General features: G+C 29.8%; 1 protein-coding gene across 1 annotated transcript; it reads left to right on the top strand.

The window, feature by feature from the left end:
• The first annotated feature begins 1,650 nt into the window (after positions 1-1,650).
• LOC123295422 ((E3-independent) E2 ubiquitin-conjugating enzyme) lies at positions 1,651-12,096 on the top strand. The gene is made up of 13 exons (XM_044876767.1): positions 1,651-1,867; positions 1,930-2,076; positions 3,528-3,650; positions 4,108-4,607; positions 4,676-4,911; positions 5,607-6,102; positions 6,333-6,549; positions 6,614-7,070; positions 7,130-7,875; positions 8,610-8,770; positions 9,639-9,852; positions 9,913-10,207; positions 11,606-12,096. The coding sequence occupies exons 1-13, from the start codon at positions 1,733-1,735 to the stop codon at positions 11,989-11,991; spliced, it is 4,113 nt and encodes a 1,370-aa protein (XP_044732702.1). The 5' UTR covers positions 1,651-1,732; the 3' UTR covers positions 11,992-12,096.
• The last annotated feature ends 15,634 nt before the right edge of the window (positions 12,097-27,730 follow it).

The raw sequence follows: 27,730 nt of genomic DNA, 5'->3' as shown, positions 1-27,730 counted from the left end.
GAAATTTCGATATATGTAACAAAATATATTAATGTTTTCTTTAATACAGGGCCACAATTGGTAATTGGATGCTTTAATGGAGATAAATTAATGGGAGTTGGTCGCATACATATTCCATTTAAACTAGGTACAATAAAAGATTTGAAGTTGACGTTATTCAGGCCTCTACCATCAACATTTTTGGCTGAAATAATGGATAAACGGACTGGTATTCGTGATTTAAAAATCCTTACTGATCCCAACGCATTACAATGTAATTGTTTTATTGAATTTATTTCAGGTTTATTTTTATCTTGAATTGATGGGCTTTTCCCGGATTAAAGTTTCCTAAATTTCGAAAATTGTTCCATTTAAAATTTTAAGAACTGAAAAATACCAATATCAATAAATACCAAAATACCAATTTATAGTGATACACCAAAACTACTAAAGCTATCGAGACGCGTATTTTTAATTTTTTTGCAGTAGTTAAGTGAATTAGAACATTAAATGGCTAGCTTTTAATAAAAATATAATATTTATTGTACCAAAAGTCGCTGCCAATTTATCTTGTTTGTTAAATAGCACGGGGCCGATTAAACGAATATACATTTTTTTTTTCGAATAAACAATAAGTTAAAATGATTTTGAATTATTATAGGACTATATCGGCCTTTGATCTTTTTCTTACTTCATGGCGCGACAGTAATAATCAATACTATCGCGCCATGAAGTAAGAAAAAGAGTGTAGAACTTTAATTACATTACTATATCCTTGGATGAATAAAAATGTTTAAAATGAGTATTTTATTATTTTTTTCTTTAGTGTTACGAATGGAATCTTGTGGCATGGCAAATTTATCCTTAAATATATCAGCACATGGACTTCGAACACTTGGATATGATATTGGATGAAATTCAAAACAAAGACGGAATATTTTGTGGGATGAAATGTGATATCTACTTTTAAGATGATTGCTATAAAAATAATCGTTTCTAAATTGTAAAGTTTTCCGGAGAGCCAAATAGTATAAAATTTATAAACTTGAGTCAGGTCAAGTTCCCATGGGTATTATTTACAGTATTATAAGATATCGAGAGTTTTTGTTCTTAATTTTTTTTTTTTGCTTTCATTTTTGGCACTCCGGATTATTCTTAACATTGTTTCATTTAGAACTTTCAATTGTGTGAAGTTTTGTAATAGTTTTGTAAATATAAATAAAGACTGTTTTTTCGAAAATTATATGAATTGTATTTAAAAGGTGTGGTTTTATTTAAATATTTATTTGCAAACAATGAGCATACAATTAACCATATGAAAACCATGAACATAGAAAAAATTCGTAAGTTATAGTTTTTCTAAATCAAATTCGATCTAAAATTATCCAAAAACATCTTTCTTGATACAAAAATAAATGGCATAGGTAAGAGGATAAATAAAAAAGTTTTAATCTACCTGAATAAATATAGCAATAAGTTTCAGATTTCCGAATGAAAGCATTTTCAAAAGACATTCTAGAAAAATTCATTTTCGAGAAAAGGTATTTTAAAGAAGTTGAATCAAAGCCTACGAGATCGCGTTACGATATGCATTTGTTTAAGGTTCCTACCTGACCGGCAATGTTTATGATAGAATAATGTTTTTCTCTATTGGCTGTCATTTCAATAGAATACACGTCGAGTATCAGATTTCTGGAAATTATAATACCTAAAGAATTCTGAACAAATTATTGTTACATTTAATATTTTGGCGATGACAACTGAAGAGGATGCCATCTCAAACAAGAATGATAATGCCACACAAACTAACACTACCAATTCAAACACCATTGCCGTGGATAATCAGTATTTTTATGAAGATCTTGTATATAAAATAACTGATAAAAAGGTTCATTTTACATAACTTATTTCCGTTATTTGTAATATATTACACAACAATTTCATTTTTAGGTTTGTTTTGGAATGGTTGTTGACAATTATGAAGATAATGAAAGCGACAGTGATGATTCTGATTCTGATTGTCCACCGTTATCGAAAGGAACCATTAAAGTTTCTTGGTATCCACATGGATTCGAACAAATTGTTAAAGAAAGAGCGGTAAGCTGTTTACCGGCATTTTTTGTTTGTTTATAGTTTAGGTTGAATTGAAAAGGACGCAATTTATGTATGTGCGATAGATATTGTTTAAAACAACTGACCCATAGTTACCGCAATCTTAAAGGATTGTACAATATAATTTGGAATCCTTTGTGGTAAATAATTATTTCAACACGTGTTCGATTTCAAAATAGTAATTTATGATTAAATTTTTAAATAGTTGTCTATTTTCCGGTGCTTTTATTTATTTTATAACATATAAAGATTCATTAAATAAATACAAAAAAGAAAACTTTAGAATAAATAAATATGTTTTTAGTTTGTTTACGAAAGTATAAGTAAATAAGTAATTTAGTATGTGCAAATTTTTAGAGTTAAACGCAAAAAAATTATATTCATATCATAATGAAACATTTATATCATAATGAAACATTCATATCCATAATGAAATATGAAATTATTCAGCATACATATAAAATTGAAAAGTTTGAAATCAATTCGGTCTTAAGTTTGAGTTTAACAAGTGAAAACAAACAATTGACTGGGTTAATTGTTGAAATACCATGCATAAATAGTGTTGATTTCTCTATCACATTGCACATACATATACAATTTATATAATACATACTATACAATTTACGTACCCTCACGGGTAAACAGTGATTTTTTCTCTTTCATATTGCACATACATATACAATTTGTATAATACATACTATACAATTTACGCACCCTCACGGGTAAACAGTGATGTTTACGAAAAAATGTTTCAAACAAAATTGTTTATTTTTTTATAAGGAACATTTTTTGCATTTAAACTTTTGTTCTATCTCTAACGGTTTACAAGATGGGCCATACGGACCCATAGGTCAAGACCCAATTGATCTATGTTGCTCATTCGACCTCACTTTTTCAGCTTGATATCTCTTTTCGTTTTTGAGTTATCGTGCCCACAGACGGACGGACGGACAACCAGAAATGGACTAATTAGGAGATTTTATGAACACCTATACCAAAATTTTGTTCATAGCATCAATATTTTTAAGCGTTACAAACTTAGGACTAAACTTAGTATACCATGCATATATGTATGCATGGTATAAAAATATATAGTTGCTGTTTCGAGCTAGCAACATATTTAAAATATTTTCCCATGCTATATGTTTATAATGAGAGGTACCTACTTTCTTTTTGTTGTTGTTAGAATGTTAAAACGTACATCTTAACAGATAAAATGATTAAAAAAAAGGGCATAATAATCATTCATATTACACACGCAAATATTTAAGTTGATTTTTTATTTAAAGCCGTTTCGCATTTACAGATAATATCGAGCACGTAAGACAAAATTATTTTATCCACAAAATAAAGAGTGTAGACGTATGCGGCGCTCGAAAGCGAAAAATAATTTTGCCGAATCCGTCCTATTTTAATAAGTTTATCAAATTTTACAGGTAGGACTGGCCGATAGATCATTAATGCCTGGAGATGTGGTTAGAAAATTAGTAGCAACGAAGGCGTCTGATAGTCAACATGGCTATTGTAGGGAAATAACTGTTTACGCGGATGTTCAACAGGTAAACATTGTACAAATATTATATATATGTTTAATTGATATTAGTGGACTTCAACTTATTTTATAAATTTTATTTTTTGACTAACATCGAAATGCGAGACCTGAAAAGCTGAAGAAAATTCGCTATGCAAACTGCTGGACAATTTTCATTCACATTTATTTTGAGAAATACATTAAAAATTTTTATATATTCTAAAGATTGAACTATGAAGATAATATTTCCAAATCTTTATAATAATTCTAAAGTTTTAAATTCAAGGCAAATTAATGGGGTTTGTTACTTTCGATTTTTTATTGACGAATATATTAAAACTTTTTTTTTGGATGCTTGAAAAAATTAAAATGGTGCGATTTGCATCCAAATTGATGTCACAGTTGCTTTTTTGGGCTAAAAACCGGTCAATTTGACCGTTAATTGTATCACGATCCGCCTTTTCTGTAATCTTTCTGTATTTTAGGTGAAAACAAAATATGTGCTATCATCGGTACCAAATACACGGCTCATTCCACTTGATCGTTATGAACTGGATTTAGTTGCATGCTTGGGTCCGTGGGTGGGATCTGTAAAAGAACATCGAACACAATTAAAAGTTGCTTTGATGTCATGTAACCCTTTATCGCCACTGGCAAGTGTTATTGCACGATTTGAATTATCTCATGGTAATGTATGTAATTTAAAACCAACCGAAAAACGTCGTTGGACCACTACATCATGTGGGGCTTGTGAACATTTTATTGGGCAAATATTAACTGTGAGACCAAATGAATTGAAAATGGTATGTTGGTTAAATGGTTCGAAAGAAACACACCAATCGAAAAAACGACACCACGTTATTATTGAAGATTTACAAACAACAGCTGTTGGTGTACGTTGGCATTGCCAAGGATTAATCGAAAATTCGCAGGAAACTACGCTATCACAACCTGATTATTTAGTTACTGGTGATGCATTGAAAAAGTAAATTATAATTTTTATTGAAATATTATAATTGCTTAAAATATAAAATTTATATTTTATTATTTTAGCTTGAAAATGTTGAATGTTTTTGAAACATGTACTTCTCAAATTGGTGATAGACATTATTTGACTGTACAAAATGATGATGTAATTGATACGAAATCCAGGTGGTTGAAAAGGCAATCGAAATTGTTTAGAGGAAAAGAACAACCTACTACCACTACTGAAACAAATATTTCCTTGAAGCCACCAGAAGCAACAATGGATGAACTTATTACAGAAAATATTTGTCAAGATTTAATCGGTAAATATTTTGATATTAACGCTTACAACGTCGCTTGCATTAATCTATATACAGAGTGTTTTATAATTGACAGTATAACTCCACTCTTCCTGAGTGAATTTCTCAAGACGAACGTAAAAGCTCTTTCCAAATTTCGATCTGAGGCCTAATTTCCGATATATAAACTACCAAAAAAATTTTAAATAATTTAATTGGGCAGTTATATAGTTAACATAAACAGTTTGCTGTCTTTATCGTCGCTTTTAATTATCAAATTCTCTCCCTTTTTTGGTTATTAATGACAATTGTTACTATTTCTGAGAATCTCAACTATAAGCAGGAGGCTCCTGCATTTAATAGAGCAGGAGGTAAGGCCATTTTATTTTGCAAAATCTGTGAACCGCATTTTGTAAATTGATTCTTGTTCACAAAAACCTTATAGATTAATATTCCGGATATTTGCATAGAAACAGCTAAATGTCAAATTTTTGAAGGAAGTAAAGCTAAAAATCACTCATATTAACAAGAAAAGGACGCTAAATTTCAAAACATTTTAAATATACAAACAAAAAATGAAAGACTAGTAAAACGGAGAGTATTTCTCAGATTAAAAATATTTTTTTGACTATCGTATAGGGTGTGTGCAAGCAAATTATTCGTGGTATATTCGTTTTCGTATCCATAAAAGTAAGCTAAGTTGTTCCTTTTAATCGCAGATGATGAAGAATGGAGTACTGAAGAATCGGAAACAAGTTCCATCACAAATAGCGGTAGCAGCGGCAGGGTTACGCCAACAGCAGTAACAAATCAAGGCAAGAAAAGCCCAGCATTATCAACCAAAGTTTTAAAAAAGAAAATGAAAAAAGAACGTAAATTAAGGCCGTCATCCAAAGTTATAACAATGGATGTGGAGCCACCTAAACCTGGGCTTCCTATTTTAGTTGAAACACTATGTACGTCGAGTGTAGCTACAGTTGTTTGGCAAGATGGCACAATAGAGAAAAATATTCAATCCACTCAATTATATCCAATACACCATTTAGATGATCAAGAGTTTTTTCCTGGTGATTTTGTTATAAAAAATAATTCATTAATTAACGACGGTCAGCAAGATTTACGTGATTACGGTGTTATACAATATATGAATCATGTAGCCAGAACTGCAGTTGTTAAATGGTTTCGTACATACGCAGCCGTTTCCACTGCCGATTGGTAAGTTTCTAATTAATACTGATGTATCTATCGCTATCCCTGATAAAATGATTGATGTAATGAAAGTAGTGTTAATAAAGATTAAAAATAATGCTGCTAGACCGATTTTTTCTTCTTTGTCATAAACATTTTGGGGAGTACTCTTCTGTATATATGGGTTGGATGACACCAACAACAAATTTTCTTTGAATTTATTAGAAAATTTCATTATTTGTATTTTGTATTTTTAGTGATTCATCTAGTCCCACCTTACATGCTGAAACGGAAGTTAGTGTATATGATTTAAAAGATCATCCCGACTTTAATTTCCGACCTGGTACTGTCGTTATAAAAGTTGCTGGATGTGCAAATGTTCAATCGGCTGCTGGTCAAGTTTTGGATAATTTTCCTGAAGGCAGAATCTGTGTAAAATGGGTAGACGGTTCGCAGTCCATGTGCTGGCCACAGGTATAAATATTTATTTTTCTGGTATAGAAATATGGGTAACAAGTAGTTCGTTTTCTTTTGGTAGGACTTGTACCGTGTTGGAGATTACGATAGTGATGAAGGAGAGTTATGGGATGATGAAGACGACGAAGATGACGATGAACAAGCAAATTCCTTAGATGTGGCGCATGATGCTTCATGGGAGACTCAAAGTGAAGATTCAGTACCTGGTGATGTAGATGTTACAAATACTGACATTGCATTAAGATATCGTTTGGCTGCAAATATTGAAAGGTCATGTGATGCAATGGCAAGACTTGAAGAAATGTTTACGCAAAATCCCGCCTTGCAAGGCCGTGATGTAATGCGAAAATTGTTAGATGTGTATAAAGATTGTAGATATTTAGATCGTTTAATGGGTACAAGTATTTTTCATGAGCAACATTTTACTGCCCTCTTAGAGCGAGCTAAAGCTAGAGATTCCAGATCGACAGTTACTCAAAGGATACAAAGACATTTTCAAAGATTATTTTCATCAGAAGGTAAAATTTAATTATTATTAAAAATAAAAACAATAGATTTAAATGCGTTTATCTTTCAGAAACGACACCACCAACATCTCCGGGAAATCCACCAAATGAAAGAATTATAGAAACATTTTCTGGGCAAACAGATACTGATTTAGAAATAGCTCGAAGTAATTATTCAGATGAAGTATTAACATTAGGTAATCGGAGTGAAAATTTAATTATAAATAGTGAAAAAATTGCAAAAAAACAAATTGAAGCCGAACAATTTATCCGTGAAAATATGGAAAATTGGAAATGTGGATCTGATTCAACGATTATGCCTATTGCTAAAACCGCTGAAATACTATCGAATATTGTTAATGTTCAAGATACTATAAAAGTAGCATTTGAAAAAGAAAAAGATCAATTAAATGAAAATCCTAAAAAGGATGTGGCATTAACATCTAAACCTGGAGAAATGTCTGTTCGAATTACAAAAGAAACTGGTGATAAAACAGTAAAAACTTTATATCTTAGGGATTCCGCATCAATAACTAATAAATCATTTTCAACCATAACATCACCTCAATCTACGTCCTCAAATCAAAATTGTGATCAAACTTTAAGTAATTGTAATGCTGGTAAAGCCCTATGTACTTTAATTAAATCTAGATTAATAATAGCTCATGCTGAAGTACTTAAACGTTTGGGTACGGCTGACTTTATTCATGCACTCAGGAATGAACCTGAAGAAGAAAATATTAATAATAGTAAAGAAGCAATAATTAAGAGTCCTATAGAAGTAGAACCTTCAATGAATCTCATGAATAATATTGAGGTAATTGTAATTTTATTACTATTATGTAACCGAAACACAAAACTACGGTATCATATTATTCCAAAAATTATAGTAAAATTTTGACGGCTCCTGATTATGACCTTGTTTTTGATCCTAGTCATTAAAAACAATCAACTGAGATCAATGTATATTAAAACGGAATTGTTTATAATTGCCTTTTTGGCGGTTCGACGAGCAGTTTCCAAGATATAGTTTAATCGTGCACGGGGGGTGGTGTGGTAATATGAGATAGTTTGGTGCTTTGAAAAAGCACCCCCCCCATCCTAAAAAAAAAAAACATTAAAAATGAAGTTCATTTGACGATTAGAGTATTTTTTGAGAAGATATCTTCAGAATCATTCCGAAATAAAAGCTTTTCGTACATGATTTTAGGCGTTATCTCAAATAATACTAACTCAAGCGTTAATTAAACCGATGTTTGTCATTTTTTTCAAAGGGGTATAAGTCTTGGAAAGTTTATATTGTCATATTGCTAAATGATTTTGAAAAGTTCATATTATCCCTTCAAAAACTTTCTAAGTCCACGCTCACTATAAGTTATGTTTCAAGCCGATATCTCCTGAACAGGCAAACTTCTAAAGAAATTTTTTGAAGCTACTTTGGTTGGGACGAATGAAACCAGACACCAGAATAATTTTTAAAATTATTCTCAAATTACAAAAATGAACTATCTTTAATTTTTTTAAAATTTATACATTCTGTTCAAATTTTAGGAAGTCAATAATGTTAGTAAACCTGAACAAAATGTTGATGAAGGTTTTATGGTAATGGAAAATGCACCCACATCTCATAAATATCATTTAAGTGTTGTTCAACCACCTGAATCTCAAACTTGGATACGAGCAGTTCGGCGTGAATTTCGACTTTTAGGACGGTAATAAAAAAGTTATTGTGTTTTCTCATTGAGATAGTTTAGTAGTGTCGAGGCGGGAAACAGTTTTGTCAAAACAGCAATCATTTTTGAATTGTTTTTTTACAACTAATGATACAAAAAAAAAACTTATAATAAATTAAAATAACATAATATAATATTTTATTGATCAAATTTCATACGTATAACTAAATAACTAAAAATTCCATACGTATAACTAAATAACTAAAACTCGTAAAAACATCATTAAAAAATGAGTTGAATAAAATTAACTGTCAAATTCAATTATCAGCTGTTGTTTAAATTAATAAACATAATCTAAAACTTTCCCTTTTTTTTTAATACAAAAGGCAACGTAATTTTAGTTTATGAATTTTTTTTATGAATAAAATAAAACTTATAGTGTGTATTATTAATATTTGTTGATATTTAATTATGTTATTTTTAATGCATTAAGTTTAATTAATTAGTGTTTTTCAATAATTTTAATTTGACATTCACTATAACATTTACATGTTAAGAATTGCAAATTAGTCATAACCTCCTCCGTTAACGCCATAATTTTCCACCGCAAGCGCTGGCATCGATTTTATTGTCCCTACCATGACTACGCACACAACGAATATGAATAAATAATTTTTTGGTTGTTTGTTACATGAATATTTTTAAATTTTGTTTTCGGGTTTTTAATTGTTTAACTTTTTAATTTAATTGTAATATCTGAGACAATGTAAATTAGAAAATTAAAAACGTTATGTTAATAACTATTTTCAAAGTTGAAATTAGCGTGAAAAATTTACTGGTTATTTAGTTTAATTTATGAATATGGATGGCATTTAATTAAATTACTAATACCTAATTAATTTTTTAGTGCATTACCGCCTGGTGTTTGGGTACGTGGTTATGAAGATCGTTTAGATATTTTATCAGTAATGATTCGAGGTCCAGCTGATACGCCTTATGAAGACGGATTATTTTTATTTGATATACAACTTGGTGCTAACTATCCAATCAGCCCTCCACTATTCCATTATATTAGTTATTGTAGTGATCGCCTTAATCCAAATTTATATGAAGACGGAAAGGTTTGATATTATTTTTAAGCATTTTTAAAATTACAATGTATACAATTTTTTAATTTTTAGGTATGTGTTTCTCTGCTTGGAACATGGTCGGGAAGAGGTTCAGAAATTTGGGGCCCTGAGAGTACACTTTTGCAAGTAATCGTTTCAATTCAAGGGTTAATTTTAAATTCTGAACCATATTATAATGAAGCAGGCTATGAACGACAAAAAGGGTCAGCATTAGGAAAGGAGAACAGTCGAATGTATAATGAAATGGCTACCTTAAAACTTGTTCAATCAATGACAAAATTACTTCAGTCGCCACCAGAAGTTTTCAAGAAAGAAATTCACTCGCACTTTAAAAGTCGTGGCTTAGGTAATTTATTTTCTAATTACATGTTCTAATTGTTAATTGAGGTCAGGATCTGTGTGTGACAAGATCCAATTAACGTAAATTACTTTGTTTAACCTAAATTACCTTCCTATTTAATTGTACAGAAAATAAAAGTGGAAATTTATAAGAGAGACTAATATGTTGATGTTCTTTTATATGCTACAGAAAGAGACTGGAATTGGACGTCATTGCGGTCAATTTCTTGAAGATATTGCTAAGTCCATTCTCTATGTCTGTAGTTGGGATTGATTCTTGTCTCACACGTTGTTTCAATATCAGGGTTCATATTTTAAAAAGATGTAACTTTTAATTATTATTTTTTTATTATTTATTATACCATGTGTATATGAAATATACATAAGGTAATAAGTTTAGTCCCATGTTTGTAACGCTTAAAAATAATTATGCTAGGAAAAAAGTTTTGTCATAGGTGTTCATAAAATCACCTAATTAGTCCATTTCCGGTTGTCCGTCCGTCCGTCTGTGGACACGATCACTCAAAAACGAAAAAATATATCAAGCTGAAATTTTTACAGCGTACTCAGGACGTAAAAAGTGAGGCCAAGTTTGTAAATGAGCATCATAGGTCAATTGGGTCTTGGGTCCGTAGGACCCATCTTGTAAATCGTTAGAGATAGAACAAAAGTTTAAATGTAAAAAAAGTTCCTTATCAAAAATTAAACAGCTTTTGTTTGAAACATTTTTTCGTAAACACCACTATTTACCCGTGAGGGCGCCATTTAGGCGGAAATTTTATAATATGTACTATACTTGATTATCGGTTATGTATGTGTCACATGTTTGTATGTGTAATGTGATAAAGAAATCAACACTGACTATGCATGGTATTTCAACAATTAACTCAGTCAATTGTTTGTTTTCACTTGTTTTTTTCAAAATTTTGATTTGAGGTTACTTTAATCGCTGACTGACTAAAAATAAAAAATGATAATTCGTTTTATCCAAACTGTAATTTGTAGATGAATTTCAGAAGTACTAGCAGCGTTAATTTACACTAGGACCACACGGTGCTAGTGTTCAGGGCGGCGGTTTGGGTCGTTTGAAAAGGTTCTACAAATTTTTGGTCGATTTCTGACGGTCCTATCAAAATCGAGTAGTTTGTTTGAAATTACCCTGTCAAAAAATGATAGAACTTAATTCACTTTCTGTAAAATTTGGGGAGGTGGGAGAATTTTTAAAGTGTCCAGGGGCGCTTTTAAGAATAAATCAGCTCCTGAGTACTAGCTCATCTTATTGCTTATTTTCATTATGATTGGGTTTTCTTGTCCATGGTTTTACCTTACATTCTTTTAGGTAATTTTACTAAAATACAAAATTAATTATAATCAAACTAATATTAATCATATTAATATTCAACAGCTCTCTACGATAGATTAGAAAATCTTTTGGTTGGAACAGATGAACATAATGAAATGAAAAAAAGTTGCAGTCAGGTAAATATTGGTACAAGCACTAATAATTGTTCAACAGCGTGTGATGAAACATTCGATAACCTAAAAAGTGGTACGAAAATATGTGAAGAAATTGTAAACGATGTAACAAATAATGCATGCAATATATCATGCAACAATAATAAATTGGAACATTGTTCTAAAACAACAAACGAAAAACATTACAAAGAACCAGCATTCCCATTAATACCAGCTAGTAAAGGATTCTGTTTATCCTTAAGAACAGCATTACCAATATTTAAAGAAGTGCTCAAGAAATTAGAATTGATACCAACAACGGTTCAATCGTCGTAGCAATAACTTTATCAAATTTAGTCAAATTCATAGAATTTATTTATTGAAATTGTTTGTTATTTGATCTCACATCTTGTGAGAATCGGATGGGCAATTTTTTAGTTGTACCAGTTATTGACATTAATAAAAGTGTATTTTAAAATGTCTTTATATTATTTAAAAGAATTTTATTTCATTATTTTGATTTGAAATAAAACGTAAATTTTCTTTTTATATTATAATTATTTATTTAGCAGGGTTTTTATATAATCTTTAATTTTATCACTTTTTTATCATTTATTTTTAATGTCAATACTACTGATTAATATTTATTGACATATTTGTATATTTATTGAATAATAATTAATACAAAAAAAAAAAGTTAATATACGAGTCCAATTATTCAAAAATTTGCACATAATTAATAATAAGCTAAATAAATTAATATCATTCACTTGCAAAAATTCAAACGTATGTCGATAAATATTTATATGGGGGGTTACACTGAATTAGTTTACTGTCTGCTTGTAAGCGCACCAAGGTAATCATGTTTGCTAGCTAACAAGGAGCTAGCTAGCTTATTGCTACTCGCTGGCGAGTCGGTAATTATTAGCTAATAAACTAGATGATTGAATATAAAAAAAATGTTCATGTTTACCAAGTTATTTATACAAGCTTGTTGGCTAGTTAGTGAGTAACTATCTAACTCGTCGCTTTCTTAGCAGCTATTAAACTCGCTCAGTGTAATCTTACCTTTAGTGCCCAGAATTATATAGTAAAAGAATGCTAATGATGAAGTACTGATGAATGTGTATTAAGTATGGTTATGGTTTTGTACAATGGGCCTGTCCACAATTTTATTTAAATGTAAAAAAAAAACATGTTTTGTTGTTAAACTTGTAGGTATCGTCATAAAATAGGCATCCCAATAAAATGTACACACAGTTTAAAGCTATTCAATTAATATTTTTCTGGAGCAATCAACCACAATTCATCTAATAACTTAAAACTAGTGTAGAATATAGTCCAGGTGCGATCTTAGAAATATGACTACCGTCTTTGAAATATGTCTGCCCATTGTAGTTTTCACTACATACCAAGCGTTTTTAACATAAATAATGGAATGGCACAGTTTTTAATTGGGAATGGCATATTTTTTTTTGCAATTTCGCATTAAGAACTATATATGAAATATTTAATACAAACATGGTGGTTTGTGCCATTCCGTTACTTCTTTTAAAGACGCTCGATCAACTAATGATAAACTGAATTTTACTAGCGTTGAGAAATAATGAAACCGCAAATATGTCGAATTCGAATTTCCGTATATATATATACTTAATATTTCTGACTTGTTTTATTTGTCTTAATATAGTTTAGAAAAAAATCCATCGGCTTGAGAGTTCAGAATAAAGGGTAGCTTCCCATAGTAAATATGTTCGTTCAATTTTTTCAGACCAAACCTAGCATCTTTGTGAAAATATGAGACTAAACATCTGGAAATAAAAAAACTTTTCTACAAACGCTTCTGGTAAGCGTAGTATGCAAATCTGAGCAATGAAATAAAAGGCAATGCCATATTATCAGTCACGCGACTAAGTTCTTTCATCTGAGAAATAAAAGACAGCACACTAAACTTCTTAAGTAAGATCGAGTCAAATTTTAACATCAGATATCTACGTTACTGTTTTTGACTTCCTGTAAAACGTTGTGTGTTCTAATATTGTAACGCGCATTAATTTTCTATCGTTACAAATGTGCTTATAAATATGTATGTATAACATGTCGTGTGACGTAACGCATACTAAAAGTAAGGGTGTTTCTAAAATTACTCGATTTTCTTTGAATATACATTTATTATCATCGGTTTTTCACATGATACTTCAGAATAAATTTTTGTTGCTTGAAGATTGGTCGATTTGAATTTTTATTTGAATTAATTTTAAGGAAGTTGAACCTGGATTGTGTGTATAATTTTTTGAGATGCTCGTTGCTTTCATATTAAGCTATTATGTTGAGTGCGTAGAAAATGCAACAAGAATATTAAACGCGATATTTAGAATTTAGAAAAAAATTTTTTATTTTTTAATATTAGAATTGAAGGTACAGTAAAAATTATTTTTAGATGTCTTTTGTGAAATTTTTATTTTTAATATTTTGTGGATTGGACCATTTTAATCAACTATATGATTAACTGTACTGTTCTTTAAGTTTGTATTCAAAATATTTATTTTTAATATAAAAAAAATCTGTGTCTTGAATAGATTAGTTTCCGAGCCACCAATAATAATTAATAATAATATTGGAAAAAAAATTATCGCATCAAATATTTTAGTGATTATATAAAAAAAAATTGAATTAAAAAAAATTATAAAAAGCTCATCAATGAATTCGAACTAATTTTTAATATAAAAAAAATAAAAAAAACAAAATGGTGCCCACTCAAGAACTTGAAATTAAATTTTGAAAAAGGAAACATCAGTGTTTTAATATTATTTTGAATTTATAAAAGTAATTGTTTAAATAAAGCCGAATTCATATAACAAGGAAAAGTGAATTAAATTTTCCTTTATTTTACAGAGAAGTTGAGAAAATTTATATGAACAAGATCATCCGATTTGAGTTTAATTTTGGTTCTTTTTCCAATTTAAAAATTTTTTAAACACAATAATTGAACTATTATTTTATTGTTTATCGTTTTTCTACTTTCGTGTGGAACTTAATGGAGAATTAATCTTGAATTAAATTGACGATTATTTTTGAATTTTTTTAATAATGTATGTAGCATTTAAACTTTAATTAGTGGGAGTGCAAGTTTTCATTAGAAATGCGTGACACATCGTTATATCTTTACGGTTATATTTGCTATAATAAGCTACCATATTCTTCGTGAACTCATCACATGTATGAGCTTACAATGTTTTAATTGGTGCGTTTTTATTATCACCGAGATACATCAGCATAAACAGTGAAATTTTCTCTTTTTAAATGCACTTGGAATTCCGATTGCTTCTTGACCTTTAAAATAAGCATTGATACAACTCAAAGGCAAGAAAAACCACAAAGTTACATGTATGTTATGCATTTTTAACGAAAAAAGTGTCGGGTTTTTCTGTTGCTGAGCTTACGATTTATGTAATTCCATTTTAATAAAATTATTTATTTTTTTGAATTTTAAAATAAAGTTCTTGCCATGATTTTCTTTATAAATCGATCAACAAAAGAATGTAAGTGATTAAACAACGTACGTATAAATCAGCTTGGGACGTTTTTCTTTTCAAATTTTCCTTTTTGAGATTCAATCACTGATTTGTAATAAACACTGGACAGTGGATGCTTATACTTTTAGTATTGGCCGATGTGCCTGCACTAAGCCGAAGCCGCAGTTAAACATTGCAACATTTTCGAAAATTCTTGATATGGCTTCTATTCCCGACGCTTTCTGTTACGACATCCACCATCTAGTTTTTTACATAGATCAGTGGATTCAATACACAAGTTCTACTAAGGTTTATTTTTTGCTTTACCCATTCAGGGAGAGTACTCTCTTTCTACACTTTTACTGTGCGACAAATAGCTTATTTCCACCCTAATCGATCAAATTTATTTGTCGCACGCAAATTATAATTTGCGTGGGGTATTTAGAGTACGGAAATTAAATTAGGGCATTCGGGTGGTAATTAGCTAATTGTTATTACTCGAAAAAACCATGCAGAAAGGGAGAACTAATATTGAAAAATAGTGTGTGCAACTCGTGAAGATTGTTTTGGTACACACTCTATTTGTTTAATTTCTACAATTGTAACCGCTATACCTTACAGGCTGTTAAAAAATAGATTAACATCTTTAAACTTACAAACAACGCATGCGTACAGATAGTTAATTTTATTGGAACCATTAAAAGTAACGGGTGTTTATTTTATATACATAAACTTTAAATCGAATTTAAACACGTAAAAATTATAATGGGCTCATTGCAAAAGCTATTTCTATGCTAATTGAGCTTCAATAACTCGTATTTTTGACCTTTTTCGATTAGCTAGGGCTGTTTATCGGCAATATCACGGTAAGTGTTGGATTCCAAGTGGTTTTTCGGTGCAATTTAGCAATTTCACATATCCTCTCAGAAAATAATACATAGGTGTGCAATTTTCATAATTGTTGATGCTTTATTATGGCGTACGTCTATTTACGAAATAACAAAACATATTCAGCACAAATTATCTGACAGCTGCCAAATTGACTTCCATTAGGAACAGTGCAGTCTTGAACCGCTTCCGCATTATGTACATTTCAAAGTTTATTCCCACCATTGAACACAAATGAGATAAAATTAACTTTCTGATGAACTCAATATCATGGCGATTGATATTATTTTTATCTGTTTTATTTCGATTTAAAATTTATACTTTTATAAAAAACATCCTTTTATTCACTCTTTGTAAATTATTGTGTTGTATTTTTTAAAGCTTAATTTACTGAATTTTCATGATGTATCTCAATTTTTTAATGATTATCATAGACACTAAATATTTATATTAATTAGTTGTCTATGATGATTATCCTTTAATTTATTGAGAGTTGATTATAAAATGAACGAATTTTTGAAATAGTTTGATGCCGAGAAAATATTTTGAACACACGGTAAAAATTTCTTATACAAAATTCATATAAGAAAATCTGACACACAGCGCACATCAGAGACACAATGTTTGCGCACTATATAAAAATTTATCATTTTATATGATTTCGGCGTCAGAGACTAGGTACTAAATAAAATTTTTTTGTAAGAAACTCTTATAGTGTGTTTGGTCTAGTAAAGGGTGTTCCATTTCGATGTTATAATATGTTGCTATTTTGGTGTTTTTTTATTATAATGTCCTGCAGTACTTTGGGATGAGGCCAGTAAGAATATTCCGGATAAGAAAAATGATGAAATATTTGACATTTGTGTTCGGTTTGGCCATGCAAGGGTACTCAACTCATATGAGAGAATTGACAAAATTTGTCAACAAAATAGCAGAAATTATAGCGTCGCTGGTGTTCCTTTTGCACCGAAGTGTATTGCATGAAATAAATACGAACACAAACGAACATACAAAGGAAATATAATCAAATATTCTGTAGTAAAGCAGACATTTATTAATCGCCTAGATCTTGCCTTCGAACGCTTGTTGACTTTTACTTTGGAAATTGTTTGAAAGCAAATATCTACTAATGATCCTCAAATCATAAATGATCTGAAACTATTTATCGATATAAAAAATTCGTCATTTTTTATAATGGATCATGGAAATCATTTACTAATTTTTTATTGATAGAAAATAGCAATTTGCTATCATAAAAATATATTATTATGTTCTCAGGGAACGTTGATTTTGGCTAGAGCAAAAATAAAAAAATATTTAAGCGTTTTACTAAATAATAATAAAATTGTTATGGCCAGTTTAGTCCAACAATATTTCGCTAAAAACTCAGAAATGCATAGACATTAGATTTGTTCATGTGCAAGTGCACTTTGAGATGCATATAATCGAATGTGAACGATTGAAAATAAACTTAAATAATAGTCTAAAATCACTGGGACTGTAATAAGTTCGAGTTTAAACTATGATTTTGAATTATTTCAAGCCCTTTTCATAATTGCTTGTTATTATTTATTTCTTTCTCCATATAACTGGATAGAGGATCCCAAATATTGAAATTGATCAAATTTGAAGTGGAAACTAGCGCCTCCAAATGGGTGGATAGAAATAAAATTATTTATACATCTTATGAAATCCCAAAAAAATTTATTTTTCGTACAATGGTTTCATTTAGTTACCAGTCTTTCATTCTGGGGCGCTGGGAATGCTTCAATATTAAAAACTTAAATTTATTTTACCCCATATAGATCCATTATTCAGTTATATAGAGATCAGTGATAGAGGTTCACACTGACATAAACAATTCGTTGTGTATACTTTTCTGAAAAACGAACATTTTTGGCGAATATTATTGGACTAGTTTATAATTCAACTTTTTGAACTTAATATCAGTTCTTCGGTCTGTGATGTATCACCTCTACTAATATGTTGTAATTGATACTATTATTATGGTAGTGCTTTAAATAAAAAAAAAAAACGTATACTAGATAAATTTAAAAAAAAATTATTAGTTAAAATATAAATTGCTTCATGCAAAAATCATTATTGCCACTTGTATTGTATAATTATTGAAGAAATAAAATTATTCAAGTTGATTAATTCTACATATAATTGAGATTTATTACAATGAAAAACCCAAACATGTACCGAAAAAATAATTTGCGGTGAGGATTGAAAACAACATGTTTTTGCTGTTTTTTGGTGTATTACGGTACGGTAATGTTTATACATTTTCGGAAAACTTGTGAATTAAAGAAGTTTTTTTTGGTACAGGCACGTCAAGTGTATAACAGTTCTTTTGAGTAGGTTATCTTCGAAAAAAGTTGCATTCTAAAAAATCGTTGCACTTGTTCAAAGTGCGAAAGTTGCACATTTTTAGTAAAAAAAAGTGTAAAAAGTTAAAAAAGTGTCCTTTCGAACACCGTACATTTTCAACCCTCCACTTAATTCTAAAAAAAAAAACTGTTTGTATGGTATACATAAAAATATAAAGTTGGTACTCATAGGCATGGAATTCGTTTGGCTATACTGAATATTCGCGGAAGGTTCAAGTAATGTGCCTAATACCTACAAGGCTATATAAGTTGAGTTTACAGAAGGGCAAAACACGAACTTTGTAACTAAAGACATATTTACTAATTTCTTCTTCTATAGCCAAAATGGGTCTTGTTAATCCCAATCTATAGGGAAGTTATTATAATGGGTCCGATCAAAGGGTCTCGGTTTTCAACATATTTTAAAATTTTCAAGTGAAAAAAACATCATAATATAATTTGGAGAAAAAGGATGTATGTGTGTGTGTGTGTGTTTTTAACCCCCGAACTAAAAAAAAGGGGTGTTATAAATTGACCGCTATGTGTGTGTCTGTTTTTCTGTCTGTGGCGTCGTAGCGCCTAAACGGATGAATCGATTTTGATTTTTTTGTTTCGTTTGAAAGGTAATTAATTAAATGGAGTCTGTTAGCTATTTTTTCAAGTGCGATTTTAGGATTCCGTACCCGAAAAAACTAAAAACTTGACGATGAACTTTAAAAATCGGTTCAGTTTTGAAAAGACTTTAAGGAAAAACGTTTAATGGAAGGTGACCTTAGATATGTTTCAAGTACGAGTTTAGAGTTCCGTACCCGAAAAATTTGTCGGGGATTTTTTAAATATTGTAAATTTCACTTGTATATAACTAGTCAATATAATTTCACACATATTGTTTCACATAATGCGTTCTGAAAATTGAGATATTTTTGAAATGTATACGAGCTTGTTCAAATATTAAAATAATAATCATAATAAATAAAAAAACATGGACTTAAATGAATTAATCAGTCAAACAAACCTTATTTGAATAAGTATTTGCGGCCGTAGCCATATTACGCGAAACTTAGTATCATAAAATTAAATAGGCGATATGGGTAGTATAAGAGCTGCTTAATTGGTAAGACAATTTTCCAGAATCTGTGGTTTAATACCACGCATATCGCGTTAGTTAAAACGCAATTCCTTCCAGGTTCAATTCATCTCTATCTAATTTAATTAAGAAAAGAAATATCAAAAATTCAGGCGTTTTAAAATTAACTCTCGAAAACTTTTGTGCAGGGACATCTTTCGTATCATCCTAGGGTCGCCGCTGAATAATTTGTCCAACAATTACTCACTAAAACTTCCACATTTGAGAGTTTTAGTTTTTAGAACCTTTTTTTAGATAAAATTCGTGTAATTTGCTTCCTATTACAATTGCTAGCAGACGAATAAATGGATAATAAAAACAATTCTTTAACAGGAGAGCTACATAACTAAGGTCTTATTTTCCCTTAATTGCCTTTTATTAATTATTGAATACTTGTTATTAAAATTGGATTTTTCTTTCTTTATGCCTTTGATAACATTAAAAATCCACACATAAAAGGGAGGAAAGGGGTTAACGCAACTGATATGTAAATTTTATACTCTCTGTCTCGATTTAAAACTCTGACTCGATTGTGGAAGAGTATAGAAGTTAAACACTGCTTAAAAACATGATATTTCAGTAAAAAAAGGGGGGGGGGTCGTGAAATTTAACACTCAAGAAAGGGCTCTTCTTTGTCACTAAATTTTTTTTAAATATTACCAACCCCCCATCTCAATAGGTTATTTGTAGAACTGTGCAAAGCCTTAGACATATTAAAGGGAGAAGGAACTTGTAAGGTTGATATTTGGAGTGCATAAGTCTATAGATCCGGGGAAAATATGACTAAAAAAGGTTTTATGTATGCACATAAGTACATACATACAAGCATTACTTAAATTAAAATAAATGTCCATTATCGTTCTCATGTGATGTTATTCGTTACAGTCGTATTGTATTCCATGATATTCTAACCGCCGTAACTAACTGAATAACAATAACACAGAGTTATTAAATATAAATATAAGCAATTAAAAATGTTTATAACTACTTAATGACCATAATGTCAATAAATTTAAGATGTATGACATTTCAATATGCGGTGATTATGCACTTACAATACGCATTTAAAGCGGCCGTAATATATTAGTTTCTGTAAGGCTATGTAAACACTTATACAGTGTTGTTCAATAAGATGTTACCACATAAATGTCAGACACTTTGTTCAAAAAGGCGTTACGACTTAAATGAATGAGACGTGTATTTTAAGGAAGTACTATAAAATTTTTAAACAATTTTTCTTATATATAATAAAATATTAATATTGTATAATGTTCCTGAAATACACGTCTCATCCATTTAAGGATTAATATCTTTTTGGACAATGTGCTTCTTTCATTTAAGTGGTAATATCTATTGAAGAAAGTGTCTGCCATTTACGTGCTAACATCTTATTGAACATTCCTGTACATAAAGACAATATTGAATAGGCATTTACAATTTATAAAAATATTGTTTTTCGCTAGAAATGGATAATATGGGACACTAGATAATGATCTGATTGATGTAGCGATTAATTAAGTTTTTGAGGTATATTGCCTGAAAAAATTGTTCCGGGATCCCTTCTTATATGATTTTAGTCAAAATCTTAGAAACTACTTGGCTAATCGTCAAAGGGAACCGACTTGTGGGTCAAAATTTCAATAGACAATGATTTTTATCCAAATCAGAAGTAAAAGAAAATTAATAATTTTTCGAAACTTCCTTAAGGGTTAAATTTTTGTTTTGGAATTTTGATTCAAATTATACGGAACCGGGTTGGTTTATCGCCAAATCTCCTGAATTCCTGTAAGAAAAGCGTGTATTTAGCAATGATTTTGGAGATATCTGAAGAAATACTGATCTATTAGTCCTACATTATGAATGGACATGAAAATCTGGACTTTTTGCCATCAGATAACAAGTTTTTGAGGTATTAACTGAAAAAAACCTTTTTTGGTATTTTATGGACCAAAGTCCCTCTACAAAAATTTTTATGTGTTTAAAATATGAAAATATAGAAACAAAACTTTCGTTCGGTGTAATAAAACGAAGAAACATTTTTTTATTGCATTTTAAAATTCTATGTCCTTTGAAAAACAAAGCCTGTATGAATAAAATTTTTTTTTTGAAATATACCTACAACAATTATGAATTTCGAAAATTAAAATTACATTTACTTTATAACCAAGAATAACAAATTGTGCTTTTGAAGTGTTTATTTTAATTTTTTTTAAGTAACCCTACATTGTTTTAGTTGTATAAAAATGCTTCAAAATTTGTTGGTGTGGACATAGGCTAACAATTATTATACCTACATTTCCATGATTATTCAAAAAATTGTCACTGCAAATGACAATAATTATTTCAAAATCTTTATCATCGAGTTATTGTGGTGCCAAATATGGAGAATAATTAGGAAATTATTGGAATATTATTTCAATAATACCTATGTAGATTATTAAATTTTTTAAATAATTATTGGCTATTAATATGGCTTTCTTAGCACAAAAATAAGGAAAAAGTTTCATATTTCCAAAGACGATTTTTATTCAAGATATACGATTTTTTTTTAGTTTCATGTGAGAGCTATTTCTCTTAAATGAGAAAAGAAATTTGAAACATTTTGATTAGAAACTTTTCAGTTTCACAAGTTATGACTAAAAAAAAATCCTTTCCATTAAAAAAGGTATATAAATACTTTTTAGACGGACATACAAGGAAACAATCAAATATTATTTTAAAAACAAAAACTTGTTGTTTTCATGGATCATAAATTATGGATATACAAAATTAAAATTAAACAAAATAATTAAACACTTTGTAACAAATAGCATTAAAGGTACTTTGGGGCATGTGTTCTACTCCACCCTCTTGTTTCTTTTGGTATAAATACAGGTATTGTATTATAACTATCATATTGAAAAACTTTATTAATAGTGCATATACGTATGATGTACATGTATACGAAAAATGATTTTTTATACGAATGATGAAAATTTTATTTAACTTGCAATGTACCAATTGAGATGAAATTTTGCATGCATGCTTAGTTTGGATGTCAATGCATGAATGGCTGAAGTCCCAGGGCATTCACAAAAGATGGGTTCCCAATAATGCTTGTTAAAGTTATCCGTTCTCAGCATTTAAGTGAAAACCTGTACTTTACCTTTATGCCCGATCAATCTTTATCGAAAAATTTTATTGTAGAAGAAGGATCAAAGTCTTATTTCAGTGTATTTTCTCCTACCTTTGTTTATCTGTACTCCAGTTCTGGGATAAAGGGAACAAAAATTGATTCTGAACAAATGAAAACAAACAATTGATGATGTTGAAATACCATGTATAGGTAATGTTGATTAAATATCAATACCATGTTAGGTGATGTTGAAGTATAAATTTGAAATATTTGCAATACCTGTACTACATAAAAAAAAGTTTTAAACAAAAGTTGTTTATTTTTATAAGGGATATTTTTTACATTTTTGTTCTATCTCTTACAATTTACGAGATGTGTCCTGCGAACTCAAGGCCTAATTGACCTATGCTGCTTATTTACGAATTCAACTTCAGTTTTTACGTCCTGAGCACGCTATAAAAATTTCAGTTTAATATTTCTTTTCGTTTTTGATTGTGTTGATGGACAGACGGATAGACGGACAGACATTCAGACGGGTTGCCGGAAATGGATTTTATGAACCTATACAAAAATTTTGTTCGTAACAATAATATTTTTAAGAGTTATAAACTTGGGTCTAATGCTAATATTTCTAGTTAAGAAACACAAGCTTTAAGTTACACAATAGTTCGTTTATTTTCAAATGCTTGATTAAAGAAAGCTAAATGCAACCTAAATGCCATACTAGGGTTCTCCGCACACGGACAGCCAGGACACGCATATAGTAATTAGTGTATAGGAATATTTTTAAGATACCGGTAGGTATAATGTCATAACTTAATACTCAGCAAGATACCTACCTATATATTTACCAGTTAAGCTAACTACAAGTATCTTAAATTAAGAATAATAAAATATAATTATTGTGCATTCATTTTATGGTTCTGAAGGATTCATTGCAATATACATACCCATCTGAATAAACCGTGTAAAATTGATATTTTTTAGTACATGATCCACCTATAGAAATAGTTTTTTTTTTTATTTGGTAAACGACGCGTTATTACGTTATTGAAATTCATATTTGAGACAAGAAAAATTTAATTTTAAAATAACGCCAATAGCAAAAAATGTCATTAAATTGAAATCAAATTTAAAATCAGTTTTTATCGGTTCTATAAAATTTTAGCAAGATTTATCTCCTACCACTATCAAAATATTTTCTTAACATTTTTGTACGAAATTTAAATTATAAAAACATACTCTATTTAACTCGAGATTTTCAAAATAGGTGTTTTTAATCTCTCTTGTTGAAAAATAGCTTCAAAAAAATAATTTGTAACCTCCATTTATAGTTGATATTCTTACAACCACTTTAAAAACGCATACCTTAAACAATTATTTAGGATGAGATACTCGTTTTTGACGATATTACAATAATCTAAAAATGAGGTAAAACCACCTATTTTCAGCGTTAAATTAAGATTATAAATAATAGAGATAGACTTAGAGAGTAAGAGTTTTTTATTGAAAATTTACTCTTCTTTAAAAGTCTTTTTTAAAAAAAAATTTTAAATATTAATATTTTAGGAAATATTGTCGAAAAACGAAATACCTTTTTTTACCATCTTTAATTGTTTAAACCTTTAGCAATTTTTTATGTGCAGAAAAACGCTTCGAGCACATTTTTCTAGACATCGTTACGAAACCAACGAGATATCACAGGCATTTTTATGACTAGTATTTCTTCATTTCACCAATTTTAACTTATCTGCTTAGACTATAACAAAAAAATTATAAAAATTATTTTATTTGCTAAATTATGACCAAACTGAATGTTATACTGTATACCCTTGAAGTGCCCAATTCATTCTTTATTTAAAAACTAGTATTTGAAAATAGGTCTGTTGGAAAAAAAGGTCTACTAGAAAAAATACTACTCATGAATATATTGTGGGCAAATCAGAATAATTTAAGAATTTAATTAACATATACTTGACCAACTAAATGGGTAGTTCAGGTCCAGGATTAGGAAGCTCATTCTTATTGCAGTTGCTAAAAGTTGGAGAAATAACAAATGAAAAAATTTGAAAAAGAGCCGATAACTCTAATTTTGCTTACCTACCCCACATTGATTAGTTTCATTTCAGAACTTGTTCCCGTTTTAAAGATTTTCTTTTTTTTCTTTTGAATTTTTTATTTCTGTGGTTTTTTGAAATATTCGAAATAAAATTGACCTTAATAAGTCATTTTAAATACAAATTTTTACAGCTATTCTACCATCCAACACCTGCAAAAATTATCCGAATTTTAAATTATTTGCATTAAAAGTGTTTTAAATTAGAAAAATTTCATGTTGGCCTCTCTGTATTACAGATACTATTGAAAATTTATAAATTAATTGTAATAATCAACTGTCATTGTATATCATTAATTTTAAATGGTATGTTTGAATCAATTTAATAGACAATGATTTCAAATCAACTCACAAATTATACATGACTTGTGTATATGTTGTTACATCGTGACTTGTGTATACTGCATAAAAAATGGTGGAAGCGTCGTGAAATGTTATTATATATAAAATCAGTTTCATAAGGACGGATACGGATCTTTTAGCTCTCGTAAAAATTAGTCTATTTAAAAAAAAAAACGAATTCAAGAAATAAGAAAGTTTTAATTCATATCGATATTTTAACGATATTTTCGTTGAAGTTCGATTTATGGTTTCTTTTTGAATAATATAGTTTTAATCTCGTCTCTTATATGAATCGAAATCGAGATGAAACTGATGAAAGTATCGGTCCAAGCCTGCAGCCCTATTTGATTTTGAAACAACCTCGAAAATCAAGTTCAAATTAATAGGTCAGTGTGAAAATTTCTTAAAATAAAATTTTTGAAAAAAGTTTTTAATTTTTTCATTATGAACAAAGCAAAACAGTTTTGACTCTCAGAATTATTCCATTAGGTTTTGTAAGTGTAAGAAGGATAAAACTATAATTTTCACATTCATTTTCAGGAAAACCAAACGCCAGAAAATTTTTTCCTTTGAGATGTGTGTTTTTGATATAAAAATAGATCATTCTGTAAATTTGGAGCGAAAATTTTATAACATTTATCACAAATAAAATATGCCCTAAATGAAGCGTTTGTGAGAAAAAAAATGATTTGAAAAAAAGTTTTTTGATTGGAGAGGAACTACCTAGCGATGGCCTGGCAAGGTAGCCCAAAACAGCAGAAAAAAATTAATTAGATTTTTCCCCAAAAACGCTTTACTTAGAAAATTATCACGATGTACAACCTGATTTGATGGTCAAATTTTCAAGTGGAAAACATTTCTACTACAAACATAGTCATAATGGAAGTAGAAATGATACATAATTTATACATTATATTCTCCAAACCAACAACAAAACATAACCCAACTAATATTGAACATAATAAATTATGTTTAGACAGAGAAAATTGTATATTACCCATTATGACCAAACGATTAATAAGTCAAGTCAGTCTGGTGGTAGTCATAGTGTAATTTAGCTGTCATAAGGTCCACTATAATATGGTTATAATACCACATCAACATGTATATTATAAAGGGTTTTTCATTTAAAATGATAGAACTTTAAACTTAAATTACAACAAATTGTATATTTTTTATTTGAAAGAGTATTTTATGACAATTCTATTCAATAGGCACTCACATCCTCACATCCCAGGGTGGACTTAGGCCTTTTCGTCACTCTCCTCCAGATGACTCGGTCCTGGGCAGCGGATCCCAATCTAGTGACTCTCATCACCTTCAGGTCGTCGATCACTTGGTCCAACCATCTGAGTCGAGGCCTTCCTATTCTTCGTGTGGCGTACACTTTGGCAAGCAATGTTTTTTTTGACATTCTTCCTTCCTCCATTCTTTGCACATTTTCGAACCATCTAAGCTGTGATTTGATGAACTTCACAATATCTTCTCCCTTCTGAATTTGCTGGATTTCTCTATTGGTTCGGATGCGCCCTTCTTCCTTATTCACTCGGATTGCATTATATATCCTTCTTATAATCTTTCGTTCAAATCTTCGTATTTTCTCCTGGTCTTCTTGTGTCAGGATCCAACTTTCACTGCCATATGACTAGATATTCCTTTGTCCTCCGGTCTTGTGAGGCTGAGATCTTCATGAATACAGTTTTTTCTTCATTTATCGCCAGTCCCAACTCTGAAGCATTCTAATTATTTTTTATGACAATTAGTATGGTTTATGATACTACCCAAATATAACGATCAGCCTCACCGGCCTTGGGAGTCGATTACTTGTCGTTTGTAAATTTCAGTACCTAAATAGTCATACAACATGCGATCGTTGTTGAAATGTGAGATTTCATTGAATGCGCTTAAATATAAGCACAAACAATCAATGACATCGATCCGAATCCATGCGTTTGTAATCGAAAAATTTTATTTTTCACATACTTCTAGCGAACTGACTGGTATCATATATCAAACAAATTGCTATAAAATGTTTAATTTTTATCTAAGTTATAAAGATTTATCATTTTAAGTGCAAAACCCTTTAGTAAGTACCTATACCTATACCAATTCAGCGGTACATACAATGGCGTTTCTACATGTATAGGTAATAATATTAAGACATCAATATAACATAATAGCATTGCAGGTTATATTAAAAAAAAAAACGCTCCGTTAAGTGTATGGTGAAACATGCATGTAAGTAAAGGTTCTGTAATCATTATGTTGGGCACAGAAAAAAACTCCTTGAATAACAGAGCTCTATAAATCAGGCATGGGCGAGCTATTTTTAGTCGAAGTCCCCATTGTTATAACTTTATTGTGTGCTATAAACTTTATTGGGTGTCTCTTTATCTAAGCCCGCATTGCTCATAGAAGAGGAAGCGAGACGGGTATACGACTCTTCTACCTATCTCAGTTTCTCTAATAGGAATGAGATAGGTAGAAAAAAATGTTGTCTTTCTGTCTTACTCGTATTTTTGGTTGTCACTGATTAGGTTATCAATGTCTTACTCGTATGTTAGTTGCAGAAGTCTGAGGGACTTCTCTGAGCCACCTTTG

Source organism: Chrysoperla carnea, chromosome 3 (assembly GCF_905475395.1).
Source record: "Chrysoperla carnea chromosome 3, inChrCarn1.1, whole genome shotgun sequence".
NCBI lineage: Eukaryota > Metazoa > Arthropoda > Insecta > Neuroptera > Chrysopidae > Chrysoperla > Chrysoperla carnea.
The sequence above is the reverse complement of the archived record's forward strand: the minus strand, read 5'-3'. Positions and strand labels throughout refer to the sequence as shown.

Coding starts and splice junctions, on each gene's coding strand:
- LOC123295422 (XM_044876767.1), top strand. CDS start 1,733: ATGACAACTGAAGAGGATGCCATCTCAAACAAGAATGATAATGCCACA. Junction 2,077..3,527: donor AAATTGTTAAAGAAAGAGCG/GTAAGCTGTTTA, acceptor CAAATTTTACAG/GTAGGACTGGCCGATAGATC. Junction 6,550..6,613: donor AGTCCATGTGCTGGCCACAG/GTATAAATATTT, acceptor TTCTTTTGGTAG/GACTTGTACCGTGTTGGAGA.